The following is a 24,564-nucleotide window of genomic DNA, read 5'->3' on the forward strand; positions in this document are numbered from 1 at the left end:
TGCCCTCTGCAGACAAAGAGATGGGCAAGATGTGCATGTCCTCTACTGGAATCCAATGGCTTTTAATCATCCAATGGAATTTGGAGATTTTCTGGAATTTCAGTGCACACCTTGGGCTCTTCAGTTTGGCTTTTCCTTCCCTTGGATTCCATGCTGCCCGGTTGAGACTGAGTGTGAGGGGGTGGGGAGTCCACCCACTTGTAGTGAAAAAATGAGCTGTTATTCATAGCTCTGTGATACTTCCTTTTCAAGAACAAAGAAGCATAAACCAGTATCCCTGGAGTTTCAGAATTAATGCCCACTGAGATGAAATTCTCTCCCACCTCTTGGTGTTTGTTTCATGGCACCTGCACAGGTAGAACTCACTGCACCATTTTGTATTTCACAGTCATGATGTGTAGAATCTTTCTTTATTTGTTCTCTTCCATAAGGAAAGGTGGGACTGGAGTTAAGGTTTCCAGAGAACGTGGCAGTAATTTAAATTTGGCAGTTTTTTACAGCATAGCTCAGCATAGAGGTAGAAAGGTGGTTTGTGGTCAAGGCTCTGGCAGTGCCTGGGAGCAGAAACCTGTGTCAGGAAAGAGGGATGGGGCTGTGGGAGAAGACTTTCCCGGTCCTTGGCCTCTGGAAAGTCTGCCAACAAGGCAACCAGGGAGGAGGATGTTGAGACTGCATATGTGTCACCTCCAGTACCCCCTGAATCTTAATATTCTTCTGAGTATAATGTTCCATTTCAAGATAGATCTGTCCCTTCTGCTGCTGAGGGCTTTTAGAGTTGTAATGCTGAAATAATGATGTTCTATGAATAATACATTTAATAATTGTTTAGGTAATTGCAACACTTTTATATAGGTAATAAACATAGTCAATAAAGCTAGTTTAAAGGAACTAATTCCACCTGAAACAGCTGACTTACAACTTCCTCATTTTAACATTGGAATGTTACAATACAAGCTAATTAGAGAATAAGGGATTTTAAAAGTCCTCCCGAAATTTCCCCTCGCCTCCCAACTTTTTCTCCCACATGCCCAACCCTCACCCACACACATCACTCCAGTCCTGTCTCAGTTCCATGTTTTGCAGCACCTGACTGTTCCTCTGTGAGTCAGAGGCTGCCATGGAAAACCTCCCTGTGCCGAAACCAGCCGGGCTGAGGGAGGAAACAGGCAGAGCTTGTGCCTTGTCAGGGATTTTACTTTTCCTGTGCACACTTCATTCTAAATTCTCTGTCACTTCAGTCTTAAAAGCACACAGCTCAGAAAAGCCCGCGTTAGAAAACACATTTTGCAAATGTTAAAATGCGTTTTGTAAATACAAAGTGTATCCTACTGTCTGTTTTACAGGCATTTGAATGATTGGAGCTTTTAATACTGTTTTTAAGGGTTTTAATAGCCAGGTGTGTGTTTTGAGAGATGAGATTTAAAGTTCATATTTTTATAAAGATTAGAATTCAGCTTCAGAATGAATTGAGTCGAGTTAGCAGGTCAGTGGGGAAGAGAGGGGGAAGGGCCAAAATATTTTATTTAAAAGATTCTAAAATGGCATGGCATGTCCCATGTTAATTTGGGGCTGTTTGTGAGCCTTTGTAAAGCCACATTATTCTGTCAGTTGTCTGTTTTAATTGCAGGCTTAAAAGCACTAAATACTCAAATGCAGTTTGGGGAGATATTCCGTAGTCAGGGGCTGTGTATTGGTGTTATCACAAATACATGAGTAAGCAGAAGTGGAGGGTCTGTATTAGATTTTCCTTTTAAGAGTAGCAAAACTCTAAGCCAAGAGCAAAACCATGAGACTGGATGACTGACAGGTTTTTCATGGAGAATAAAAGAGGGCTGCACTATTCCAGAACCGTGGTCACTCCTGTGAGTGGCTTTCCCACAGAAGTAGTGTGGTCACCTTTATTGTTTGTCTTTGATTTTGGCTTCGAGCTTGATTTCTTGCTCCTTTTATCTGCCTGAATGTAACTTGTACCAGGGAGAGACAAGCACTTCATTTTGACTTCTCTGTTTTGTTGTATGGCAAAAGAACACAGAACCAGATATTTGCAGGCAATGCTTTTTATAGTAGCCAGAGATCAGTGTCACTGCCCTGCTCAAAATTCACAGTATGAAATTGCTATTGCAGCTCTGTATCATTTGCTTGGTTTAAAATGATTTTTTTGAGTATACCTGCTATTAAATTGCTTTTGAGAAAAAAAAAAGAAGAATAACTTTACACCTCACTTCTGAAAGAGAGGTGTGCTCTTTACAGATGCTTTCAGTTGTATTCCAGGTTGTGTGTCTGCTCTACAGAGGCCTGGAGTTGTTTTTGCTGAGTTGAAAGAAGAATGTTTAAAAAAGAAGGAGGGGAGAAAGATGAATTCCTCTGAGAAAAGCAAAAGCTGAAACGTGAGCTGCTGTGAGTTGTTGGAACTGTCAGCCCCGAGCAGGTATTGACAGGTAGCTCTCTGAAGTCACCAACTGCAGTTCCAGTCCCGAGTGTCACGGGAAATAAATTAAACATTTGAGCCTCCTGTGAGCAGGATCAGAGTCAAAATTACTGCCTTTTTGCTAAAGAACCTACCTCCCTAAAACACAAATCTCAGCTGGGATGGTGCCTAAGTAGGCAAAACTCCAGCGCTGGATTTCTGTTCTCGCACGTTAAATACATGGGAACTGTTTTGCTGGAGATCTCCCTACAAGTGTATTTAAATAGGGCAGTGCAGTCCTCCCTCACCACCCTGCTCAGAACCCTGCAGCAGTTTGTCTTCCCATTGTTTTGGGCTCATCTGGGGCCTGATTCCTTCCCTGAGCTATCACTGCTTCCCTAGTTCCTGCGGAAACTCCGTCTTGGGTTCAAAATTCCTTTCTGTCACGTGGGATCATGTCAGCTCCGCCTGCCTCTGTCCCTAAAATTTCTGTTACAAACAGTGTTGCCCATTTTTCCAAAAGCAGCTGGGGAAGTGCCTGGTTCTGTGTTCTCTGTGTTTAGGTTTAGGTTTACAAGCCACACACAAGCTGAAAAATGTGGGAATGTCTGAACCCTTATTTTATCTGGTTTTACAGATTAGTTTGTTCCTTCAAGTTACAGAAACTAGTATGAAGCATTAGTTTATTAATTCTTTTATCATCTGAAGGCCCTTTTATTAGTATTTTAAATTATTAACATAATTTTTTATTATTGTTAAAGATGACAATTCTGTGATAATAATACATATGTGATGATCTTTATCAACTGAAAACAAATCTACTGATTTGATGGCACTGGAGGGAGCTACAGACCATGAGGACAAGGTTCATAAAAATATTTTGTTGAAACACAATGAAAGGATATCCCATTAGGTTCACCTGTTTTAATTGCTCAGAGCAGCCTAGAGTATACTTATAACATGCATAGGTTGTTTTATATTAAAAATTACATCTGGAATTGAAGGAAGCTTTAATTTCCTGATTTGAAATCAAATATGGGGGGATTTCAAACAACTTTATATTCTGTAGAGGCACTCTTTAATTTCATTAAAAATTACTCATATAGAACTTTGCATAAATGACTTCACTTTAACAGGCTCCTTAGTCTGAGTTAGTGACAAATATTCTTAAACCTGTCTGAGAAGATCCCTATTGCATGTACTGGACTTAAATTAGATTAGATTGTGAAAAATTATTAAATTTAAAGTTTCTCTCCAAGTTCAGTCCCCACAGAGCACAGGAGTGATGCAGTTGTGTTGGTTTCTTTGCTATGTATAAGGTCTGGGACTTAATTAAAAAAGGCTTAAAACAAAAATCCCTGAGTTTGTTCATAGATACAGACCTTTTCCCACCTTTCAGAAGACAGGCATGACAAAAATTACATTAAAAATATGAGTATTTATGGGGAGCAGTTGGGAGAGAAGTTGAAGTCAGCCACACCGGAGTTGTCACTGGTCCAGCTTGATGGTTTTATAGATAGTAAATACCATGGCGACAGTTTATTATTTTCTTACAATTAAGTACTACAGCTTTTAAATCCTTGCATAAAATTAAAAATTGTAGTCTTTAGTGTGCAAAGCTTTTGCTGAAATAACTGGAAAAGGTACCAAACTTGATGGAGTATCTGGAAGTTAATAGGGTCTTCGAGAGTCACAGGAGGTTAAAACCATTTCCAGCATCAGGAAGAAGAGAAATAAGGATAGGTAAAAATGAAAGCAGGCAAGCAAAATTCCTTTAAAGTGTAGAAAAGATAAAATACTCCATATCTAAAGCAACTTTGATAGTGTTTTGCAAGAAACAGGCTCTTCAGTTAGATCTTAGTCTGGTGTTTTCAGCCCTCCAAAATTCAGGAAGAAAAGTTGGAGAAGAGGGACGGAAAGCAAAGCGAAGTGGGAAGTTTTTTTGTGCAAACATTTAATTGCTTCGCCTTTTCCCATGGTTTTTGTCTTCTTTCACAGCCTTGTTAAAAGAAAAAAAAGTTAATGGGGATTTCACCATGTTCCTTCCCACTCCCTCACCTCATGTTCCCGCCCCAGGCTTGCCCTGGGATCAGATCCTGGTGTAGTGATCTCATCCATACCGTTACCTTTCATTTCTGTTCCCAGCCTTGGCCTCGGAGCAGCTGAAGTAATGTGGGGTGGGGTGAGGGGCTGCTCCGAGGTTATTTGACATATACGGGCTTGTGTGGCGGGGGAGCCTCGGGGCCACGCGGGGGGAGTTGGGTTTAGTCAGTCTGGTTTGGTGGTTGTGAGAGCGTGAAAACACCTTCCTACAGGTTTGCAAAGTAGAAGTGAAGGCAGCTGCAGCAGCCTCGGGTGCTTGGGGTTGTGTTGGTTCTCAGTGGGGGAAGCTGTGCAGAACAGTTTCATGTGGGAGCTGGGAACGGGGCTTGGGATGTAGAGTTTGGGGTGAGCTGTGGCCTTGGTCAGGGTAAAGGAGCACAGATGATCTCCTTAGGGGGGGGATACCCCTCCAAAGCCATCACTGGAGGAGGAGGGATCCATAAGCAGCATCCAGTCAAGGTGAAGAGTCAATGGCAGAGGGGAACTGGTAGGTATCCTGGGGTGCCATGGAGGTCCTTCCAGCAATGCACTGGAATATTGGCTATGTTTGGGTTACCTCATGTAGTGTTTGCTGCTCTACAGCCCTCTCCTTCTCATCTTCCTCCCAGACAAAGTTTGTCCATTATATGAGCCAGAAGGGGCGATCTCGTAGTAATGTATGAATTGCTTTCTTAAGGAAGAAAAAAATATATGTAGTTCTTTCTTTACATAATTTAACTCAAAAGTTCCAGTTGGGAATAGGCTCTTAAACTAACTTGGAGTATCTTTATAAAAAACAATAAATCCTGCATTGCATGTTATAAAGAACATTATCCAGAATACTTCTGTGAGAACTGCTGTTTCTGAAGCATTCGTTGTTCAGATGGCAGGGGAGCAAACTGGATGTGGTAAAAGGCAGAGGGAAGAGGAGGGAAGTTTACATACAGCTTTAAGCCTGGGTGGAAGTTACTCTACAATTTTTAGAAATGAAAATATCCATGTAGGGACCTAAAGGAATCCTGTGGGCTGATGGTGCAGTTTGCGTGGAGCGCGTGCACGGTGCCTTTATGGCAGATGGAAGATATTTTACTGGGGCTTAATGCTTATTATAGTTGCAGTTTTTTTGATCACCATCTGTAGTCTGTATTGGTTTTTGATAGAGCAACTAAGATTTTATATTTTGAGAGTGGTGTTCTCTGTGTTGTGTCACACTGACTACTACTTCCAGTGTGTCTGAAATAACAAAGCCTCACGACTTCAGTCTGATTCCTGCACTGCTGCTTTCCTGTGCTGTAGAAAATATTGAATCTCCTGATTATACAAATGTCTTCTGTTGGGTAATATTGACAAATACACTGAATAACATTTTTGACATAACATTCTGTTCCCACACAGATAATTTGGATGTAATTGAATGGGTTGATCAAGAGTCTGTGCTAAAAATACAACATTTTCTCACCCACTAAGTGGAAGAAAATGCTCGCTCCAGAGGCGGTTTTGTCAAGTGGAGCCATTTGGAAGTGGGATGGGTTGTGCCGTGACTCCAGATCTGCCCCCCAAGTCGGAAGGCTCGGCTCAGGGCCGCCCTGGGCTGCAGACACAGCTGGTTTGTACCCTCGGCACAGCCCACAGAGTCCCTGGTGAGGGTCCAGGGGATGATGCTGAGGCTGAGCAGCCATGGCTCCAGCCTGGCACAGGGTTTGGGAACCACGTCCCGCTCCAGGCTCCTGGAGGCACCGATCAGCCCGTGACTGATTTAACCGGAGCAGAGCGCTCCGGCCCGTGCAGGATCCCGGCCAGGATGCCTGTCAGACCCGCAGGAGCACTTCAGTACACTTGAGCCAAAAATGTACAGAAATAGTTGGGGGGGGGGAATTTTGAAGATCTCTTTTCTTTCCTTCTGTTTTCCCTTATTTTAATGGTCTCCTGGGCAAAAGGCCGCATTGTTAGAGTTTCAAAAGCGGGATGGTTGTGCTGCAGAACGGGGGGAGAAAGAAAGAAAAATAGACCTTAGAGAAAGGCTGGCTGTTTAGCATGCAATAAAGTGACTTTTATACCTCTCCCAATCTCCTATCAAATAAATCTCGTGCTAACAAGCAATCAAACCCGTTTCCCTGCCCGCCGCTCCGCACGGCCCCAGCCACATTGTACCTTTCCAGCCTTTGAAACTGCCTGTGCCTATTTTTATTTGTCAGGCCGGGGCTGGGCTGGCCCCATTCCAGATGTGTCTCACAAGATTTGGTGCTGATGAGCTATTTATAGCCCTGTGGTTCCATTGTCATGGCAACCGTGCTAGAGGCCAAGGCGGCTGGGAGCTATTTCTGGACTTGTGCTGTAATGTAAAACTGATTGGGAAAGTTAGTGCATCCTCTAAGCCAGACTAACTTTAGACAGGCAGAGAGGGGGGGTGGGGGGAAGGAGACAACTACAACCTCTTTAAATAGATTTTTCTCCTTCTCCTACCTTTTCCCCATTTCCCTTTTCGATGGCTGGCAGTTTTTGGAGGGCTGCTTTGCCTTCTGCTGGGTTTGTCTCCGATTCATTCATGCCTCCCGGCGGATTACGCTGTTTTAATTAGGCAGTTTGGGAAGCCGGGCGCGTAACCAGCCTCGATTTTAGGGCAAGGTTGGAGCTTCGTGGAGGCACAAAAGTTAAGGGGGCTTTGCTGAGCGGGTCGTGGCTTTTTTTTGCGATAGTCACAGTTTTTTATACCCCCCACTTCTAATAATCTATTTTTTGTGTGTGCTTCATGTTCTCCGCGCCATATAAGGAACTGTAACCTTGATTACCACAAGATGATTCCAAATATATGGAGTCATACTTTTCAGCTTTCTCATTATTTGCTTCAAAATTAGACCCATGGTGCCCCTCCGCCTCCAAGTGGCTGGAATGCTCGAGGTTCTTCTGGAATTACAGCTGGGGCCGCTCTCAGAATCACTTTTCTGCGATATGTACGCATTAATACCATCTATAATTAAATTCTGAGCTTTAAACTGTTTGTAAATCTTTTTATGTGACTTGCTGCTTTGATAAAGAAATTATAATAACCCCTTGACTTGGAATTGGAAACCAAGAATACATTTGCAGCTTCTTGGGACAGATTTCCGAAGAGTTGTCTTTCAGTTTGCTTCTTTTTACGTCTTGTACTACATTTCGAGGTTCATTTCCAGTATAAATCTGCTTTAGAATGGGATCCTTATGTTTGAGGAATGACGTGCAGAATTTCCTTACAGGAACATCGTATCTGAGATGTTTTTAAATGCAATGTAGTTCTCTCCTAATTGTACCAATAATACTCTTACAGTACTGTCCCTATGTGCCCGTCCCTAAAGGCTTTTTTTTTTTTCTTTCCTAATTGTGAAGTAGTTACAGTAATTGCAAAGGTTTTGATGGCATTTATTTTCTCCATCTAGTTTTGTTTAGAAAAGAATAAAAGAGCTGTGCCTTTCTGAACAATTTTAATTGCCCAGTAACGTGTTTGTGGCATGTCTTCAGTGGCCAAATAACAGAAAATATCAGTATATCTTTAAAAAAGAAACAAACAAAAAACTACTGATGTGCCAGTTTTAATTTTTAACTTAATTTTGAAGAAAAACCTGACAAGTTTGGTTTCACATAGTCCATGTTTGCAGGATACCATAAATACTAACAGCATAGCTGAAGACAGAATTTATCAAATAGTTAACTGCTGAGCTTTTAAAAAGCTGTTGCTGAATAACATAAAGGATTATGGCAAGGACTAAAAAGGAAGTAAAGTAGAAGTAAAACGTGATCTGTTCTGAAAAATAAAAAGTACACTCATGTTTATAATGTTCAGTTAAATTTCAGCTTAAAACTACTTTAGGGAGAGTTGTGTTAGTTTTGTAGTCCTGATAAGGTATAGATAAATAAATAAAAATCTCTTGGGCATTGGCACAGTTTGGTCTTTAGGGAGATCAGTAAACAAATATTAGTTTCTTTCTGGACATAGAAACTTGAATTGGAAAGACTTTTTTAGAGGCAATCAGGGTAAGTGCAACTGTAATTCTTAGTGAAATCTTGATAATTCTTAGTAATATTCTGGTGGTTTCTTAGTAATATCTTGGTAGAAACACATGACTCAGTGGAAATGAAAATTTCCACTGACTCAAGGGACTCTGGGCAATTAAGTCGCTCCCTGAGTGCCTGCCTTTAAAGCAGGGTTATTGCAAGGTGTGCGTTTCGGGTGCGATGGTGGAGGCAGGAAACGCAGCCTGAATGAAGGCAGGCAGGAGTTGGGAGTGTGATTTACTGTCTGTGAAATACCTGGAGGCCTTCAGAGGCAAGAAACTTCACAAATTCGGAGATCTAGTACTACTGTTGAGGTTTATGAACAAATACTGTCTTTAGTTGGGGTTGAAATTTTGATTTCTTGATTTGTCTTATTGACACAGAAGATGAGATCTCAGTGTGTCTTTTAACAGAGACATTTTGGATACAAATTCAAGTTATGACTCGACCAGAAAAAAAAACCTGATGGAAATAAAGCTCTTCAAATATAGGTGTGTTGTCAGTTTGAAGAGACCTTTCCAGTGTTGTTCTAGACTGAAAACAAAAGCTCTTCTTCACAAAGCAAAAAAAAAAAAAAATAATCCTTGTCTGCCAACCGTTTCGTCAGATCACAGGGAGTAAGATTTCAGTTACTGTTTATTGAAAAGGCTGTCAGGAAATGCTCGAGGAAAGGCAGTGTGAGTTCCCCCTCCCGGGCTTCCCCGAACGGTGGAGTTGTGCTGGTTCTGAGGTGGAAGGTTCCGTGTGTTGCACACCTTTCCAGGAGGGAAAGCAAGCGCAGGCTGCAGCTCTTTGTCTGGCAGCAGCACTGTTCATTCAGGAAATTCCCCCCACACAGGGATAAAGCAACTCTCTCTGTATGAAAAAACTCCAGAATAAATCAGGTACTAGCGTATATCTTGATGTGAAATTGGAACGTGGTTTTGACATAATAAGCTTTGTAAAAATTTGGAAAGAAATGGGGATACATGTATGACTTAATTATTTTGACCTGCAGGAGCCAAGGAAAGCTTCTGTGTATCTCTCTCTTTGAATCTGTCTCCTCAGTGCACCCTTAAAATTAAAGACACTTTATTTGTCCCAAAGATCTGTTTAAAAACTTTCAGGTGTGTTTTTCCTTCCCTAAGCTAAAATAAAGCGACTCAAAGCACGTTTTTTATTTCAGATAGTTTTAATTTTTTATTAATACCTTTCATTTTACTATCTCAGACACACATTTACTGCTTATCCTAGAGATGCTGCTTCTCAGTGTTGCTGACTACAAATAACTTAAAGTCTTCTTTTTATTTTTTTTTTTTGTTAGCATGTGTCATAGTAGGATTGATGTTTTATAACACAGGCAAAAGTGCCTCATACTACGTGACAGTATTTGCAGAGCAGTAGCTGATCCTGTTATTTAGTCATGTCCAGAATCTGGCCCTAAGTGAGAATTGGCAGCGATGCTGAATGAATTATTTGCTTTCTGGAAAATAGCTTTTCCATATAATCTCTGGGAAAATTTTACAGAGGCAAAAAACTGACTCTGTAACTCGGTGCAAGACTTGCTCGCAGTATAAAATTTGGTTTCGTGGTTTGACAGTTTTATTTGAATTATTTCACCAAGGTCACTTCTCTTTCTCCCTGTAAGTTCACTGCTGACACAGTAGATGGTGGCACTTCTCCAGCAGGCTTAGAACAATCTCTCACAGCAGTGAGTTCTGCACACAGAGTTGTACTCAAGTGGCCTCACTTGTGTTTTGGGTAGAGCATAGCAAGAATTAAAAATAGAAATTAATGATGGTGAATTTGTGTTTATTTTGAATTAGGCTTTGTTCTCATCTGACTGGATTATTAGTTTAATTTACTGGATAAATTGTTTGGTCTTGACTCACATTGACTGAGAAGTCTCTGAACACAGTGTATTGATCTTTTCTGAACTCCCGCTGTTGCTCCTTATTTTAGGTGTATCAGACTGGATCAAATTTCTCTTCCTCTTTTCTCCTTATAGATACATTTATTTTTCCACTGACCAGCTGAAAGAATAATCCCCTTTCTTTACATCTGAGCAAAAAATCAAACTGGTTTTTAATGTCTTTAGCCCTTTCTAAAGGACGGGCTTCTATGAGCAGGCACACGGAGAGGAGGAAATCTTTATTTAACATATCGCTTTGCTCCATTTTCCCTAAAATGCCACTGGAAGCAGGGTGGGTTTTCTGGTAACTATCACACAGTGAAAGACTTCCTTCTCCAACGAGTATTGTTACGAGTATCAGATGTTACTGAATGTTGGAACTTGTTTTGGGGGGAAGAAGAAATGTTTATTCCATCCGAACTTGTTTTACCTGGCATGAACATTGCTGTTGGAATTCATCTCAAGTACAGTACTGCTGCTCCTATGTGGCTGATGTTTTTCAAGGAAATCATAGGCCTAAAAATAGTCTGCATAAACAACAGTAAGAGGTTTGTACTTTCAGTTCCAGGTTTTAGCAATATCTTGTTGTTATTTTCTAATTTTCAGTTTCCAAAATCCATTAAGCTGATTAGCAGAGTGTTTAAAAATAAAACAAAACAAAGCAAAAAAAAACCCCCAAACCCAAAACAAACCCAAAAATTCACCTCTTGTAGAACCCAGCAGAAAATGTTATGCTTGGATAAATTCATACAGAAAGGCTGGCTCATTGCAGTAATCACCTTTGTATATCCTGATGAACATGTTCTGTTCAGAACATTTTTCAAGCATCCTCCAACTTGTGAAATTGCCACGTGATTCTGAAACTGTGCTCTTAGGGGAGAGTATGGGGTGGAAACACGTGCTGGTTGGAGCTCATGGTTGTTGTATTTAACATCCTCTGTGTACTGAACAAAGAGTTTTATTTCTTCCCTTTGGATTAAAAAAAAAAAGAAAAAAATTAAATTACTTAACAGCCTGGAATAGATGAGGAAAAAAAATCCCGCTTGCAAATTGCAGGGCACAGTTTGTCATCGTTTTATCCTTGTGTGTCTGTCCCCGTGTCACGTTGCATGATGGAAATGGATCTTTGCACTTCGTCTCGTGGTTTTTGTAGAGTGCTTATTAAGATATGTTTTGATGTGTTTAAAATTCTGTAATTCAGAGTAAAGAAAAATTACTTTTCATGTGTCTCTGAAGCAAGATCATCTAGTTCCTGGTGAAAAGGACATTACACTGAAGCTGTTGTTAAAATATACAATTATTTTCCCCCACTTCCCCTGCTCCTCCTTAGGTGTTTTAGGAAATCAGTTGGGCAGAGGGGGCTGGAACTGGGGGCTGAGACCTGTGCTGGTGTTACTGGGGGTTGGGTTTTTGATTCATGAATCTGGGACGTGGCTCCCTTTTCCCCCTTGGAATTGTTGCCTGTAACTGCAGTTAATGCGCACTGAGAGAAGGGAAAATTCACATTTCCTTTGTGATTTCTGCTTCAGAGAGAAAACGATTCCTGCAAAGGAATTTCAAAGGGAACTTGAAGTATATTGTTTTAAAGACTGATTAATCATTAATGTGATGGGTAAAGGCATTGCTGAGGTGGAAGGTGGCTGAGCACTTTGTATCCCTGCCGAGTGCCTGGTGTTGGACAGTGGGACTGGGGGGCAAACACCATAAAATCTGCATCCCAGGCTGCTGCTTTGCCACATCTTCGAGTCTTGTAATAACACCACAATAAAACAGAGTTAACAAGTTGCTTCCTTGAGATTTTTGCTCTTTGAGTTGAAGTGAAAGATAATTAGGAGGTTACAGTTAATTGGTAAAAAAATTTAAAAGACTCCAGGGTATCCTCTTCACGTAATACCTAATGAATTTGAATGAAATATCTCTCTGAATACTCATTTAGCCTACTACTGCTGCTGCTCCAGACAATAAACTGAAACACTGATACAGAATTGACAGAAAAATCAGTATTCCCTCGCACTTAACTGAACTTGTGCTGAAATTGGTTTCGGGATTTCATTTGTTTTAAGAATTATAGTGATGATAAGTTGTTTAAAAATAGTTGTTTTTCTTTCAGGAAAACTACACGTAGGCAATTTACCTGAGTCATTGCCTTACCGTTAGCAGTAGCAGGTTATAGTGTAGGATTTATATGAATAAATGACCTAAATTAAACTCCTGGTATGTTTGTGGCGGAGGGAGCCGGCGGGAGGGGCTGGAGTGAGATTCCCAGATGGATTAATTAAACTGGACTCGGCCCTCTGCTGGCTTGTGCTGGGAAAGCACGACCAGTGACCCAAATTGAGCAATTTCAGTGTATGATTTTTTAGCATTTTGGGAGTCTGAGAGCATTAAAATACACTGAAACTTACCTGACAACTGTCTGTCACTAAAGCATTGGGTAGTTTGTCTAATTTGAGAATGACAGTTTCTCCTTTTCTTTCCTCTCCCCAGTTTTCTAGACAAGATTGACATAGTCAAACAGAATGAGTACACCCCGTCTGACCAGGTATGTTAAGAAATTACACCATTTATCTTCCCCCCCCGGCTTTGGGGACAACTGCCTCATTTTATAATTTCCATTTGTGGCACTAACACAGGTGTTGCCATGCACTGTGTATACTTAGTGTTCCAGTAAAAATTACTTTGTCGTTTGGATTATGTTTATACGCAGAAATCCCTGTGAAATCTGACTTACAAGACTTACATCACATTCTTTGTCACACTCAAATGCTGTCCCTGGTTTTGCAGTACAGCATCCACTATCAGCATGGAATAAAAGGGGTTTATTTCCATTAAAAAATTACAAAATATCTGTGTTGAATCAGTGACTTTCCCTTTATGCTGTAGGATCTTCTCAGATGCAGAGTTTTGACATCAGGAATTTTTGAAACCAAGTTTCAGGTGGATAAAGTAAATTTTCAGTAAGTATCCTTATTTTTTCTTTCTATTTTTGGGTTTTTTTTATTTTGTTAATACAACACAGACAAATACCAGGGTAAATTGGAGGAGAGCCTACAGAGTCATTGAGACTTCCGTGTTTCTGAAGTTGATATTTAGTAGAAAGCGAGTATGTTTTGATTTTTTGATTTAGTAGTCTGGCTTGAAAAGGAAAGGCAAATTGGTGTGCAATTTTCTGTTTTTATTTTAAATTGCAAAGAACAGAAGGGTTTAAATCCACTACCTCTGTGTGCATACGTTGGTGGACTCTTACCTGTTCAGGTTCTCGTCATCCTTGATTCCTTCTATGACACAGAAGTCCTAAAATTTCTTACCTTTTCTGTTTGAGTTCAGAGAGAGAAAACAAAAATAAAGACACAAACAAACAAAAAATCCCAACGCAAAGTGTATCCTGACTGGATTTATGTTTTTTTTTCCCAGTATGTTTGATGTTGGAGGGCAACGAGATGAACGCCGGAAATGGATCCAGTGTTTCAATGGTAGGATCAGAATTTCTGTTTGCTTTGTAAAACAGTTCTCTGCAAGGTTGTAATGCCCAGTCTGCATTTTCTCACTCTGGGAAAGCCACCATCTTTTCAATGTAGCTTGATAAGGAGTTACCTCAACAGTTGCATGGGTTGGAATTTTTTTTGACATGTGCACTTCTGTAACTGCATAGAACATCTTGAGGGAGAGGAGTTAAAGTTTGATAACTTAAGCTTGTCCATTTTCTTTGGTTTCCCTCTCTTCATTTAATTAGGGTTTTTTTTGGTGATGGCTTAGTGCATTATTTGCCAGCTATGTGAGTATAAATTCCAACTATATTCTGTCTTCCATATGAAGGTTTACATATGTATGTACCTGTGCAAAATACAGAACTACAGGATCGTTATTATATGCATAAAATCAGAATATCACATTTTGGCATATAATTGCAGCCACATGGCTATGTCATGGTGCTTCTTTCCAAATCAGCACTGACCCAGTAATGCAGAGTGAGACTGTAGAGAAGATCTGTCTGGTTAGACCTGGTGTCACATATGCTAAGATCTGGAGTCTCTCAACACCAGTGTCCCCATCAGTTTAGTTCAGGTGACAGTGTTTTGAACTCCCACACAGTTGAAATTAGGTAGTTCTGTGTCTGGCCTGAAGGTGTGACAGGTACCTTCACTGCAGCTGTTTTTTACTCTGTATCTCTGTTTAGATGTGAAACCTTTCTCCAAATGCTTCCTGGAAGCTAGAGGTGGTGGATTTTTTTTCTCCTTTGTTGTTTGGACAAAATATTGATGAAATTATGCAGAAGTCCATCTTTTTGTAGAAAAGTTGCGTTGAGATCTTACAGAACAAACAAAGTAGAATGCAACTTGGAATTCATGGTATATTGCTGCAGTTACTCTCAAAGTATCACCTGAACACTGTGTGTATGTGTGGAACTACTGTGCACTATTTTCTCCTGTGCTATTAATAACAGATTTGTTTGGGTTTTACCTCTGCTCCTTCCTCTTCCTGTTACCTCATGGTCTGACTCATCTCTTCTGCTGCTGATGCCTGAGGTAGATGAGCCTGGAAGTCAGTCATTGTGAAGAGTTTGGAGCAGCACAGCCACACAGAAACACAGAGATGGGATTCTGTGATCCTGGGAATACCTCCCAGGAAAGAGAGAGACCTCCAAGTATAGCACACTACAGGGGACTGGAGCAATTCCCCATGAATTCAACTGTCATTATTACTGTTCACACAGATCACCAGTGCTGTTTGTCCTGAGGTCTTCCCCCAAGGGCCTCCCTGTCCTTTCCTGAAAGCTCCAAGTTGTTCCTGATTTTCTTTACGCATTTTAAATCTTCTTGAAATTCTCCTCTTGGATTTCTTCAGTTTGTCTCTCTTGCTTCAGTTCCTTCCTTTTCTACATTTTCTGTCATTCTTTCAGCTTCTGTTCTGGGACCTGCCTTGCCTGCCTTTCATGGTCTCTTCACTTTCTTTTTTGATTTGTGGTACTTAGAAAGCTGCCAGCAGCAGCATCCCAGCCTGTCCTCCACATGGAGCTGGAAGTCTAGCAGCTTCTTATAGAACTTTGGGATTCCTGGATGTTTCTCCTGAAGTTTGGTATTAACCAAAGGATATTTCTTGGTTTAGATGTGACTGCTATCATATTTGTGGTGGCGAGCAGTAGCTACAACATGGTTATACGAGAGGACAATCAGACCAATCGGCTCCAAGAAGCACTAAACCTCTTCAAGAGTATCTGGAACAACAGGTCTGTGAATTGAAGTTTTTGTTGCTCATATCACTTAAATTGCTGATCCTGCCCTGCACTACAGTCACAACTTGTGCCTGGGCCTGGCTGGGACAGGGTTCGTTTTCTCCGTAACAGTTCATACGGTGCCGTGGTTTAGATTTTACCCAAACAATGCTGATAACATACTGATCTCGTAGCTGTTGCTGAGCAGTGTTTGCAGAACATCAAGACTTTCCCTGTTCCTCATTCTGCCCCTGCAGTGAATCCATTGGGGGTGTGCAGTAGTTTGGGAGGGGACATGAGTGGGCAGACCCAAACTGACTGGAGGGATGATCCATACTATGTTAGTAAGAGGCAAAAGACGGGATTTGGGGAGGTTAGCCAGCTTGCTGGGATTGGTCTGCCCACAGGAGGAGGGGAGTGATTGCCTTTGCATCACTCGTTTTGTTTTCTCCTCTCTTCCACTTACCTTTCACTTGTAAACAGTCATTCCTTATGGCTGAAGTAATTAAAGCAGTGACAGAGCAGTGCCCTGAGCAGTGGATGTGCTCCCCTGGGTGATAGGTTTGGATCAGCAGCACAAACCAACCTCAGGGGGTGCACCCCTGGAATTACACCCTCAGGATTCAGGTTTAAAAGTAACCTTTTAAAATTATCTCAGTGTGCCACATTCTTGTCTCCAGCCCTGGGTTCAGTTTCTGTCTGATCCAGGCTGTGCCTTCTCAAGTGTTCCCATTTTCCACAGGTGGCTACGGACCATTTCAGTAATCCTTTTCCTGAATAAACAAGATTTGCTAGCAGAGAAAGTTTTGGCAGGGAAATCTAAAATTGAAGACTACTTTCCAGAATTTGCTCGCTACACTACACCAGATGATGGTAAGATTTTTAAGTTTTATTTACAATTTATCATTTCTTTGTTAATCACGTGTGTAATGTTTCTGGTAGTTTCAGCTAAGACTTGAAAACTCTTAAGTAGATGAAAACTTCATTGTCTTTCAGCCAAACTTTAATGTTAACTTTTAGGTACTAATAACAAGAGAATCCTGCCTTCTACACATTTAATATATTAATAATTTCATCCTGACAGATCCTGTGACTTTGGTGTTGACCACAATCTGACATTTTGGCACTGATGTGTCCTTTGGATTCCCCCTAATTTTACCTGTGGTCATTTCTCTTACCTGCCAAATTACTAGTACTGTAATATTCCTTTGTTCTCCTGAAATCTTGCTGTTTTAAATAATGTTATGGTTTGTCTTATCTCACAGTCAGTTTTGCCAAGTATATTTCTATCAGACATGAGCAGAAAACAGAACAAGTTTAAGATTTTTTGGTGCTATTACCATAAAACATCTGTTTTAATAACATACTTATTTTATTGTTAATCAGCAACACCAGAGCCTGGTGAGGATCCCAGAGTTACAAGGGCCAAGTATTTTATTAGAGACGAGTTTCTTGTAAGTATTTCCTTTCTTTTGATATTTCTTACCTGATTCTCCTCAAACCTAAACTCTTGTGCACTTTCTGCTATTGCAAAATGCTGTCACTTCTTGTGTTGTTTATATTTAACATCCACACTGCATAAAACAGTTATGTTGAAGAGCTTTTTCTGCTGTTTCTCAGCTGCTATTTGGATATTTGCTTGTTGACACAGTACCTAATTAAATAGCAAAAGAATGGGTGAGAATTAAGAAACCTCAAATAGAATCAAGAATGAAATCCTGCTCTTTTTAATGGGGCCAGATTTTTCTTCCATGCATTATTTCCAAAGATAGAGACTAATCAAAAGACGCATCATCTGTCAAATATTAATGTTCTTTTCATATTATCTTTCCCATTACTGGCTAGCTGAAGCTATAATAGACATTATGGGGTTTTTTTTAAATATTGTTACAATCACTTATAATGGTGAGCCTGGCAATCAAATTGTGGACTCATTTTAAAATGGAGCAAAATAAAATATTGAGAGAGGTTTTCTGTAAGTGTAAAGCAGAAATAGAATTGCCTTGTATAGGGAGGCAAAATCCTACTTTCCTCATGGCTGAATGGACTAGGAGTTGTGTTGCCAAATTCACCAGAGCTGCGTAAAAATAATGGCACTTTTTTGAGCTCTCATTCCACTCTGGAATTCCCCAGTTTGCAGTGACCTTCTCACTGTGTGATTTCACTCGTTTTAAATTTCATGGTTTAGGTGAGAGGGTGAAAAGTTGTGGGTGTTTCACCACTTAGTCCCACCCTGTGAAGACACAACTCCCACAGAGGCGTCTTCGCCTCCGCTCGGCCGCGTTTTGAGAACGTGGTGGGGGGGTTGCCCAGTCAGTTTTATTTTAAACCCGTTTATTTGAAATCTCTCTCTTACTTTCCACAGAGAATCAGCACAGCAAGTGGAGATGGAAGGCACTACTGCTACCCTCACTTCACGTGTGCCGTGGACACAGAGAACATCCGGAGGGTTTTCAATGACTGTCGGGACATTATTCAGCGCATGCACCTTCGCCAATACGAGTTGTTGTGATGGAGAGCACTTTTTTCTGTGTTTTGGACTCCTTATTCCTTATTAAAACAAAAAAAAAAGAAAAAAAAAACACCCTTGCCCACATAGGGTGGAAGAGAACTGTTTGAATCTCCCATTGATTTGCACCCCTCAACTTTTTCTCCTTGCTGGACAATAGCAGCACTTCTAAGCTTGCTTCTGTACCCCTCGGACAGTTTGAGATGGCCCCTAACACTTAAAAAAGGCCATTTCCATGAGGATTCCCTAACACTGTTATTAACAAAAAAAGGAAAAAAAAAAAAAAAGAAATAAAAACTAATTAATTAAAAGCCCTGAATGTGGAGCACCTGAAAGAATTGGGAATGAAAAAAAAATTAAAAGATAAAACAAAAATTGGGGGAGAGAAAAACCTTAGGTAATTTAGCACTGTTGTGGGCATAATCCTATAACCCGTGATCTCCACTTTGTATCACTCACTGCATCCGAGTAACGAAGGTGCCAAGTCACAGACCAAGTTTGAAGACAGACCCTTGAGTTTGGTTCTCTGACTGTAAATGTGGCTTTGGGCGGAAATACTGACAATTCTCCAACAGACCTAGACAGTGCAAAAACCAACTGCTACCTTTCAGAAGGGTATTTTTAAAACCAGTCTTGGTGGTCTAAAGACAACCATGGACGTTTATGAATCGAACTGCGTTATGGCCTGTGATTGCAGAGAGAGTTTAACCACACACTGTTTTCAGTTTGTCCACTGATGATCCCGTCTGCTCTAAAAATCATTATCTGGACTGTAGTCCTCACAGTCTTTCCCTTCTTTTTCTTCTTCCCTCCCCTCATTTTTTATTTTACTGCTGGATTATTATTCTTGTACAGACTGTAAAATGTATTATTTTGTACAACTTTATTGAAAATAACTTGTAGAAGATCTTTGTGCCTTGATTATGGCTGTACCTGTACAATGAGCTAAGATGTAAGTATGTTTGATTGCGCTGTACAGCTTTGTCAACCCTATCTGCAGCATTAGCTCAAGGTAGGGAAAATTTATCTGTAGTTTAGTTTTTCTGGTTTATAAAAGAAGGAAAAATACTGTTTAGTAAAAAAAAAAAAAAGGAAAAAAAAGAAAAAAAAAAGAAAAAAGTACAAATTGTGCAAACTTAACCACTTTAAAAGTGAGGTCTTCAACAAGTGACCAGATGTTGCAGCATCGTGCTTTTTAATTTTTAGCTTTAATTCATTTAAATCTCTATCCAAATGCAAAACATGGCTTGTTTCTACATAAACCAAATTTTGCTACAAATTATAAATGTTAGTCTTTGGTCATTCATAGTCCTTTTTTTTTCGCTAAAAGACAAAAACCAGAACAATAACAAGACACGTAGGGCATCATGTAGGTCTGGTGACCATCTCTAGACTGGGCCAAATACCCACCAACCTCGGCTTGCGCTGCGTGGGCAACGACTCCCAGAATGACAAGGTGTGCACTGCCCTTGGATTTGGCCACTGAATCCCAGTTTCAAACGACATTTTTATTTCTCTTTTAATAAAGAGATACTTTAGAACCTTTTTTTTTTTTTTTTGGTTTTATATTAACTATATAAGTAGCTTAAAGTGAAGATGTGTGGATTTTTTCTTAAACTTGAATAATTTATGCAAATTATATGCTTAGAACAACATGTGGTACAGTAAAAAAGAAAAAAGAGCAAAAATCACTGTAGCAATAAGAGAGCATGTAATTTTAGTAACTACTACACTGCTTTATATTTTATACCTAGGTGTTTTATGTCTCTGTGAGTGTGTTACTTTTTCATGTGTCTAAACCTACGTGTACAATTTGTACAGAGTCAGAAATTACAGCTGTAATAACACATCTAGAACAGTGTTAGCCTATATTACTCAAACACCCCTCTTCCCTTTTCATTTACACCCCTAAACCGATCTGGATCTTACTGCAGTGACTTTAAAAGGAAAAGAAACAAAAAACAAACACCAAAATACTTGCCTCTTTGCCTTTCACACTACCTTCCCTCCACCCAAGAGACCGTGTTAGCTTTCTTTTTTTGGGAAGAGATCCAGTTTAAATTAAAATGAGGGTGTGGTCAGTGATGTGCAGCTAGATTTGCTTCAGGTATCGGATGCCTTTTCAATGCTGAGAACTGCAACCGTTCAGAATTGTGAGTTTTCATTTGCTTTTGTGGCTAAAGTCTTAAATTAAAATTAATCACCTTGTCCATCTTTGTTAGGGAGCAGGGACATGATGGAGTTACTGTCCCATCTCAACTCAAAATTACTTGTGATCTTCCAGAAGACGCTGAATTGTCTAAAAATTAGAGCTGCAGTTGTTACTTGGCTTTTCAGAATGATCTTTCCTGTTCACAGGTTTAGACAGTTGCCACCTGAACTTTGTAGAACTGTAGGAGAACATGACTGAAAATAGGCCCTTCCAATTCAGAATGTATCCAGTGCCTGTAGGTTAAGGGCTGGCGTTTCCACTAGGGAAAAACGGGACACACGTAGTGGAAAGGAAACTCATTGTGAGCCTTAATTTTAGTTACAGGAGCCAAAATCTTTGTTTCAGTGCCAACCCTTATGTTTTTAAGCCTAGGAGGAGTTGGTGTGAACACCAAATTCATGGAGAAAACCTGTAGTGGTGTGAGGAATGTAATCTCTTGTCTGAGAGAAACAAAGCACCTCCATTTAAAAAAATAAAATAAGCTTCTTTCTCTGATAATGAGGATACATAATAACAATGAGCTATATATATAAGACAGCAACAGTTTAAGAAACCTAAAGCTTTATATGAACAGAAATGTTTAGGGGATGCTTTTTTTTTTTTCTTAAGTGAGGAAAAAGGCAATTGTTTTGAATATGGTTGAGTTGCACAAGTACAGAGTGTGTGTGTGTCTTAATGTCTCAGTATTGCCTTTGTTAGTCTCTTTATTAGTCCATGCAGTTTGGTGGCCTGGTAAATGCAAGTCTTATTTTTAACAGCTTTCTTTTTCTTTTTTTCTTTTTTTTTTTTTTAAATACAAAACCATAAAGCTTTAATGCTTGCTATTTAATAAGTAACTGTGTTTTCTTCTGTCTTTAATTTAGTGGCCATAATTTGCAGTTAATTGAACCATTCCAACCTAATGCTTACCCATATTTCCTAGTTTTGTTTTATTTATTTATTTGAACTTCTTGTTTTCATGATTGAGGACTGTCACTTCTGTCTCATTCATCTGTTTGGAAACTTCTGACCTTACAGCCAAAACTTAACTCATTCTACTCAGTATTCATCGTGATGCTGAAGTGTAAGATACCTGCAAATGTAAACACTACCACTTTTATTAATAAAAGCAAATACAGTGTTTTTAGGGCACATTTGCATCACTATAGTTGAGGTTGTGTCAGTATTTCCATTGTAAACCTATGGAGGGTCTCTACCTTGGCACTAAATTGCCCTAAGCTGAATCTTTGCCATACAAGGCTTCTGCTCAAGCATGATTTGGTGGGTTGGTTTTTAAACAGTTTCCAACACAAACTCTTGTTTCTGTTTTAAGTTATACAACTGTTTTGTTGGATGGGGGTTGGTTTAAAAAGAAAACAACAAAAAAACCCAACAAACAAACCTGGTTCAAGATTGTTTTTGGCACTTCTGTAACTCAGAAATGGTTTTGATTTTAAAACAACCTTCGGCAAGCCAGTAACCTACAATATGGTCTGATCACTTTGGGTATTTTGTAAAAATAATAATAAATTGTAGAGATGTTGTGGTTTCAAAATCAGCTACTGTGCATTTGCAGTAACTTATTTCAACCCAAGAACTTTTAGTAATTTTTTCCATCAGAATGTACATTCAATGTGATGCAGGAGAGTAGTGATAACTCCTGAAGGTTTTTTTCTTTTTTAGTAATGTGGAGAGGCAAAGCCACTACAGACTAAAAAGGGATTCAGCTGCCTCTGAAAGCGTCAAAAACTGCTCTCTTAAAGGCTGAAAGTGGAGCTGTGTAAGTTGTTAGGAGCAGACTTTGATGCAAAAGCAGAGGAAGGCATCCTGGATCAGCTGTCAGACAGGAGCCCTGAGGGCTTATCTTCATTTATCTAAAAACTATTTTGAATTGTGGCACTGAGGATAGGATTGAACTGAGGGTATGTCCTTAACTCCAAAGGAAGGGAAGCTGTCTGCTTCACTGTGCTGCAAGGAATTGAGATCTGCAGGATGATTTTGTTTTACCAGTAAATCTATGCACAGAAATATTAATGTTCATCACTTCAGAGTCTGAGCACCTTGTCATCCGTCGTGGCACAGTATTCCTGTCAATGGTGTAGGATGTTTTGTATTATTTATCCTATTTGCCAATGTCAAAAATTATGTACCAGTAAAAACAAGACAGACACAGGAGATTGACCCCAGATCTGGAGGCAGAGCCCGTGACTGAGTGCCAGTCCAGTGCCTTAGTGACAATACTGTTGGTTATTGGTGCTATACAAATGTCTAAAAGAGTGATGAAGTTGTTATAAGTTATAAAATTCCATAAATTACTCAGGAAGAGAGTAAGTTCTCTTCTTTCCCCAACTGTTTGTAATATGCTGTTTGTGTTCCTAACAATGCTGGCACTCATGAGACCTCTTCCATGGAAGTAAATGATAAAATTCCTACTAACTGTGATAAGGATCAGGGGCATAGATTACTATCAGTGGAAATCTCACACAGTAGCAGGTCCTCATCCCTAAAATACATGTTAAGTTTCTGTAACAGGAAAAATATTTACAAGCAAACATCTGTTTGCAGTCCAAACCCAAGAGTGCACCCTTCTTCCTCAGCTTGGTATGTCTGAAAACTCATCCATTGGGAAAAAAACCTTGCTGTTCTCTGACAAACTTCAAAGCTTCTTTGTAAACAAAATAAGCTACAAAGGGGATTTCTGAAGCTCTACTGATGAAAACCTTACACTGGAATATCTCTCTCCTGACTGACAAGACAAAATTCCAAGAGAGAACCAGTTTTAATCTTGGTCATAACCAGTTGGTTTCAATCCTGGGAGTGGATGGTGTCAGTTGTGGGTAAATTGCTTCAGAGTATTTTACTGTAGTGCAGAGATTGCTAAAATTTCAGCCACGAGCACTGGCTTTGCAATTAATTGTTTTCAACCCTGATTCTCGTCTCATTTATTCGAACTGCTTTTTTTCCTGTCTGTTTTCAGTGTACTGAGCTGAGCAAAATGGGTGCAGTTTAAAGCACAAGTGTTACCTGGGAGGAGGTGGGGAGGCAAACTAATCCCTCACTGCATAAAACAAAAAGATAATAAGGTGGGGGTTTTTTTCTGACTTCTGTATTCTATAACCTTAGCCTGGTTGTGTGGAAAAAATAGGGAGTTCCCTAGGGTAACAATAGCAAATGCTCATTGATACCTCTGCAACATGGAGAACTGACCAAATATGTAATATATAATTTTTTAAAAAACCAACAAAACAAAACTAGAATTTACAGATTTTCCTGGTTTTTTTCACTTAGGAAGTCTGCCTCAAAAATCTTTATTGACAGGACAAAATAAAAACCTTTAAATATTGCCCCAAACAGAGAGAATGATAAGTTTTTGAGGGAGAAGATTATGCCATTAGGGGATTTTATGTAACAATATGCTTTCTAAGGCTGGGCTACTGGTAGACAAATGTAAGCAAATTCAAAATTAAAATGTGAATGTATCTCTTCAATTTACCCAGTTGTTTTATTAAATGAGTTGGCTAATTTATTCTTTTAATATACTACTGCTCAAGTTTGGAGAAAGACAAGCTTAGGTCAGAGAGTAAATTTGGGAATTCTCTCAATTCTGTTGTTCTGTTATGCAAACTAATGTTTTTTAGGCTGTGAATTTTATGTGAATTATTAATAGTGAAGTGTAGTGTTTCTATCTGTAGTTTCTTGGTATTTGATATGACTTTGGAATTGTATCATTCTTGCAACTAAAATGGCAGAGATCAGGCAGAGGAAGGAGCTGCTGTGTAAGGGGTAGGAATTGCCACATCAGGCTTTGGAGGGGGGCCCATTCCAGTTCTTTTTTGCTACATTATCAGTTTTCTGTTGGCAGGATAAGAAGAGCTTCCGTAAGAAGACAAATTAGGGGTTGGGTGATAGAGCCAACATGTCTGTGTGAGAGCTCAAAGTATTAATGGAAGGTATTTCAAACTTGCTTTAGGGTAGAGCCCCCGGGGCAGTGTCTGTCCTGAGGGGGGAGTGTGATGGGTGATATGGATGGAGCTCAGGATTTTTAATCTTTGTTCTCTTATGATTTGAAGGCACGACATCCAAAATGAAGTAGCATATTTCATGCCAGTTTTGGTGCTAACCTTGAGTTCTGTTTCTCACAGGGCAAAACTCTGCTGGGCTACAGAGGCTTGTCTGTGTAAGACAGTCTGGAAGCCCAGAGCTGCCACAAGCAACAGCTCTTGGGAACCTGTTTGGGATTTAA

The 24,564-nt window shown here is 39.9% G+C and overlaps 1 protein-coding gene across 2 annotated transcripts in view; it reads left to right on the top strand.

Moving 5' to 3' along the window:
* The window catches only part of LOC108497553 (guanine nucleotide-binding protein G(s) subunit alpha), a 52,612-nt gene extending 30,733 nt beyond the window's left edge, over positions 1–21,879 (top strand). The window contains exons 2-9 of one of the 2 annotated variants that reach the window (XM_017815254.1): positions 9,896–9,900; positions 12,897–12,951; positions 13,293–13,366; positions 13,824–13,882; positions 15,516–15,636; positions 16,364–16,494; positions 17,008–17,075; positions 17,987–21,879. In XM_017815254.1, the coding sequence (XP_017670743.1) occupies positions 13,825–13,882; positions 15,516–15,636; positions 16,364–16,494; positions 17,008–17,075; positions 17,987–18,133 (525 nt within the window). In that variant the 5' untranslated portion in view covers positions 9,896–9,900; positions 12,897–12,951; positions 13,293–13,366; position 13,824 and the 3' untranslated portion in view covers positions 18,134–21,879. The remainder of the gene's footprint in view (positions 1–9,895; positions 9,901–12,896; positions 12,952–13,292; positions 13,367–13,823; positions 13,883–15,515; positions 15,637–16,363; positions 16,495–17,007; positions 17,076–17,986) is intronic. The other variant, XM_017815253.1, reaches the window with a different exon arrangement.
* Positions 21,880–24,564: the final 2,685 nt, after the last annotated feature.

The sequence above is a fragment of the Lepidothrix coronata genome, unplaced genomic scaffold (genome assembly GCF_001604755.1).
Source record: "Lepidothrix coronata isolate B3197 unplaced genomic scaffold, Lepidothrix_coronata-1.0 Scaffold49, whole genome shotgun sequence".
NCBI lineage: Eukaryota > Metazoa > Chordata > Aves > Passeriformes > Pipridae > Lepidothrix > Lepidothrix coronata.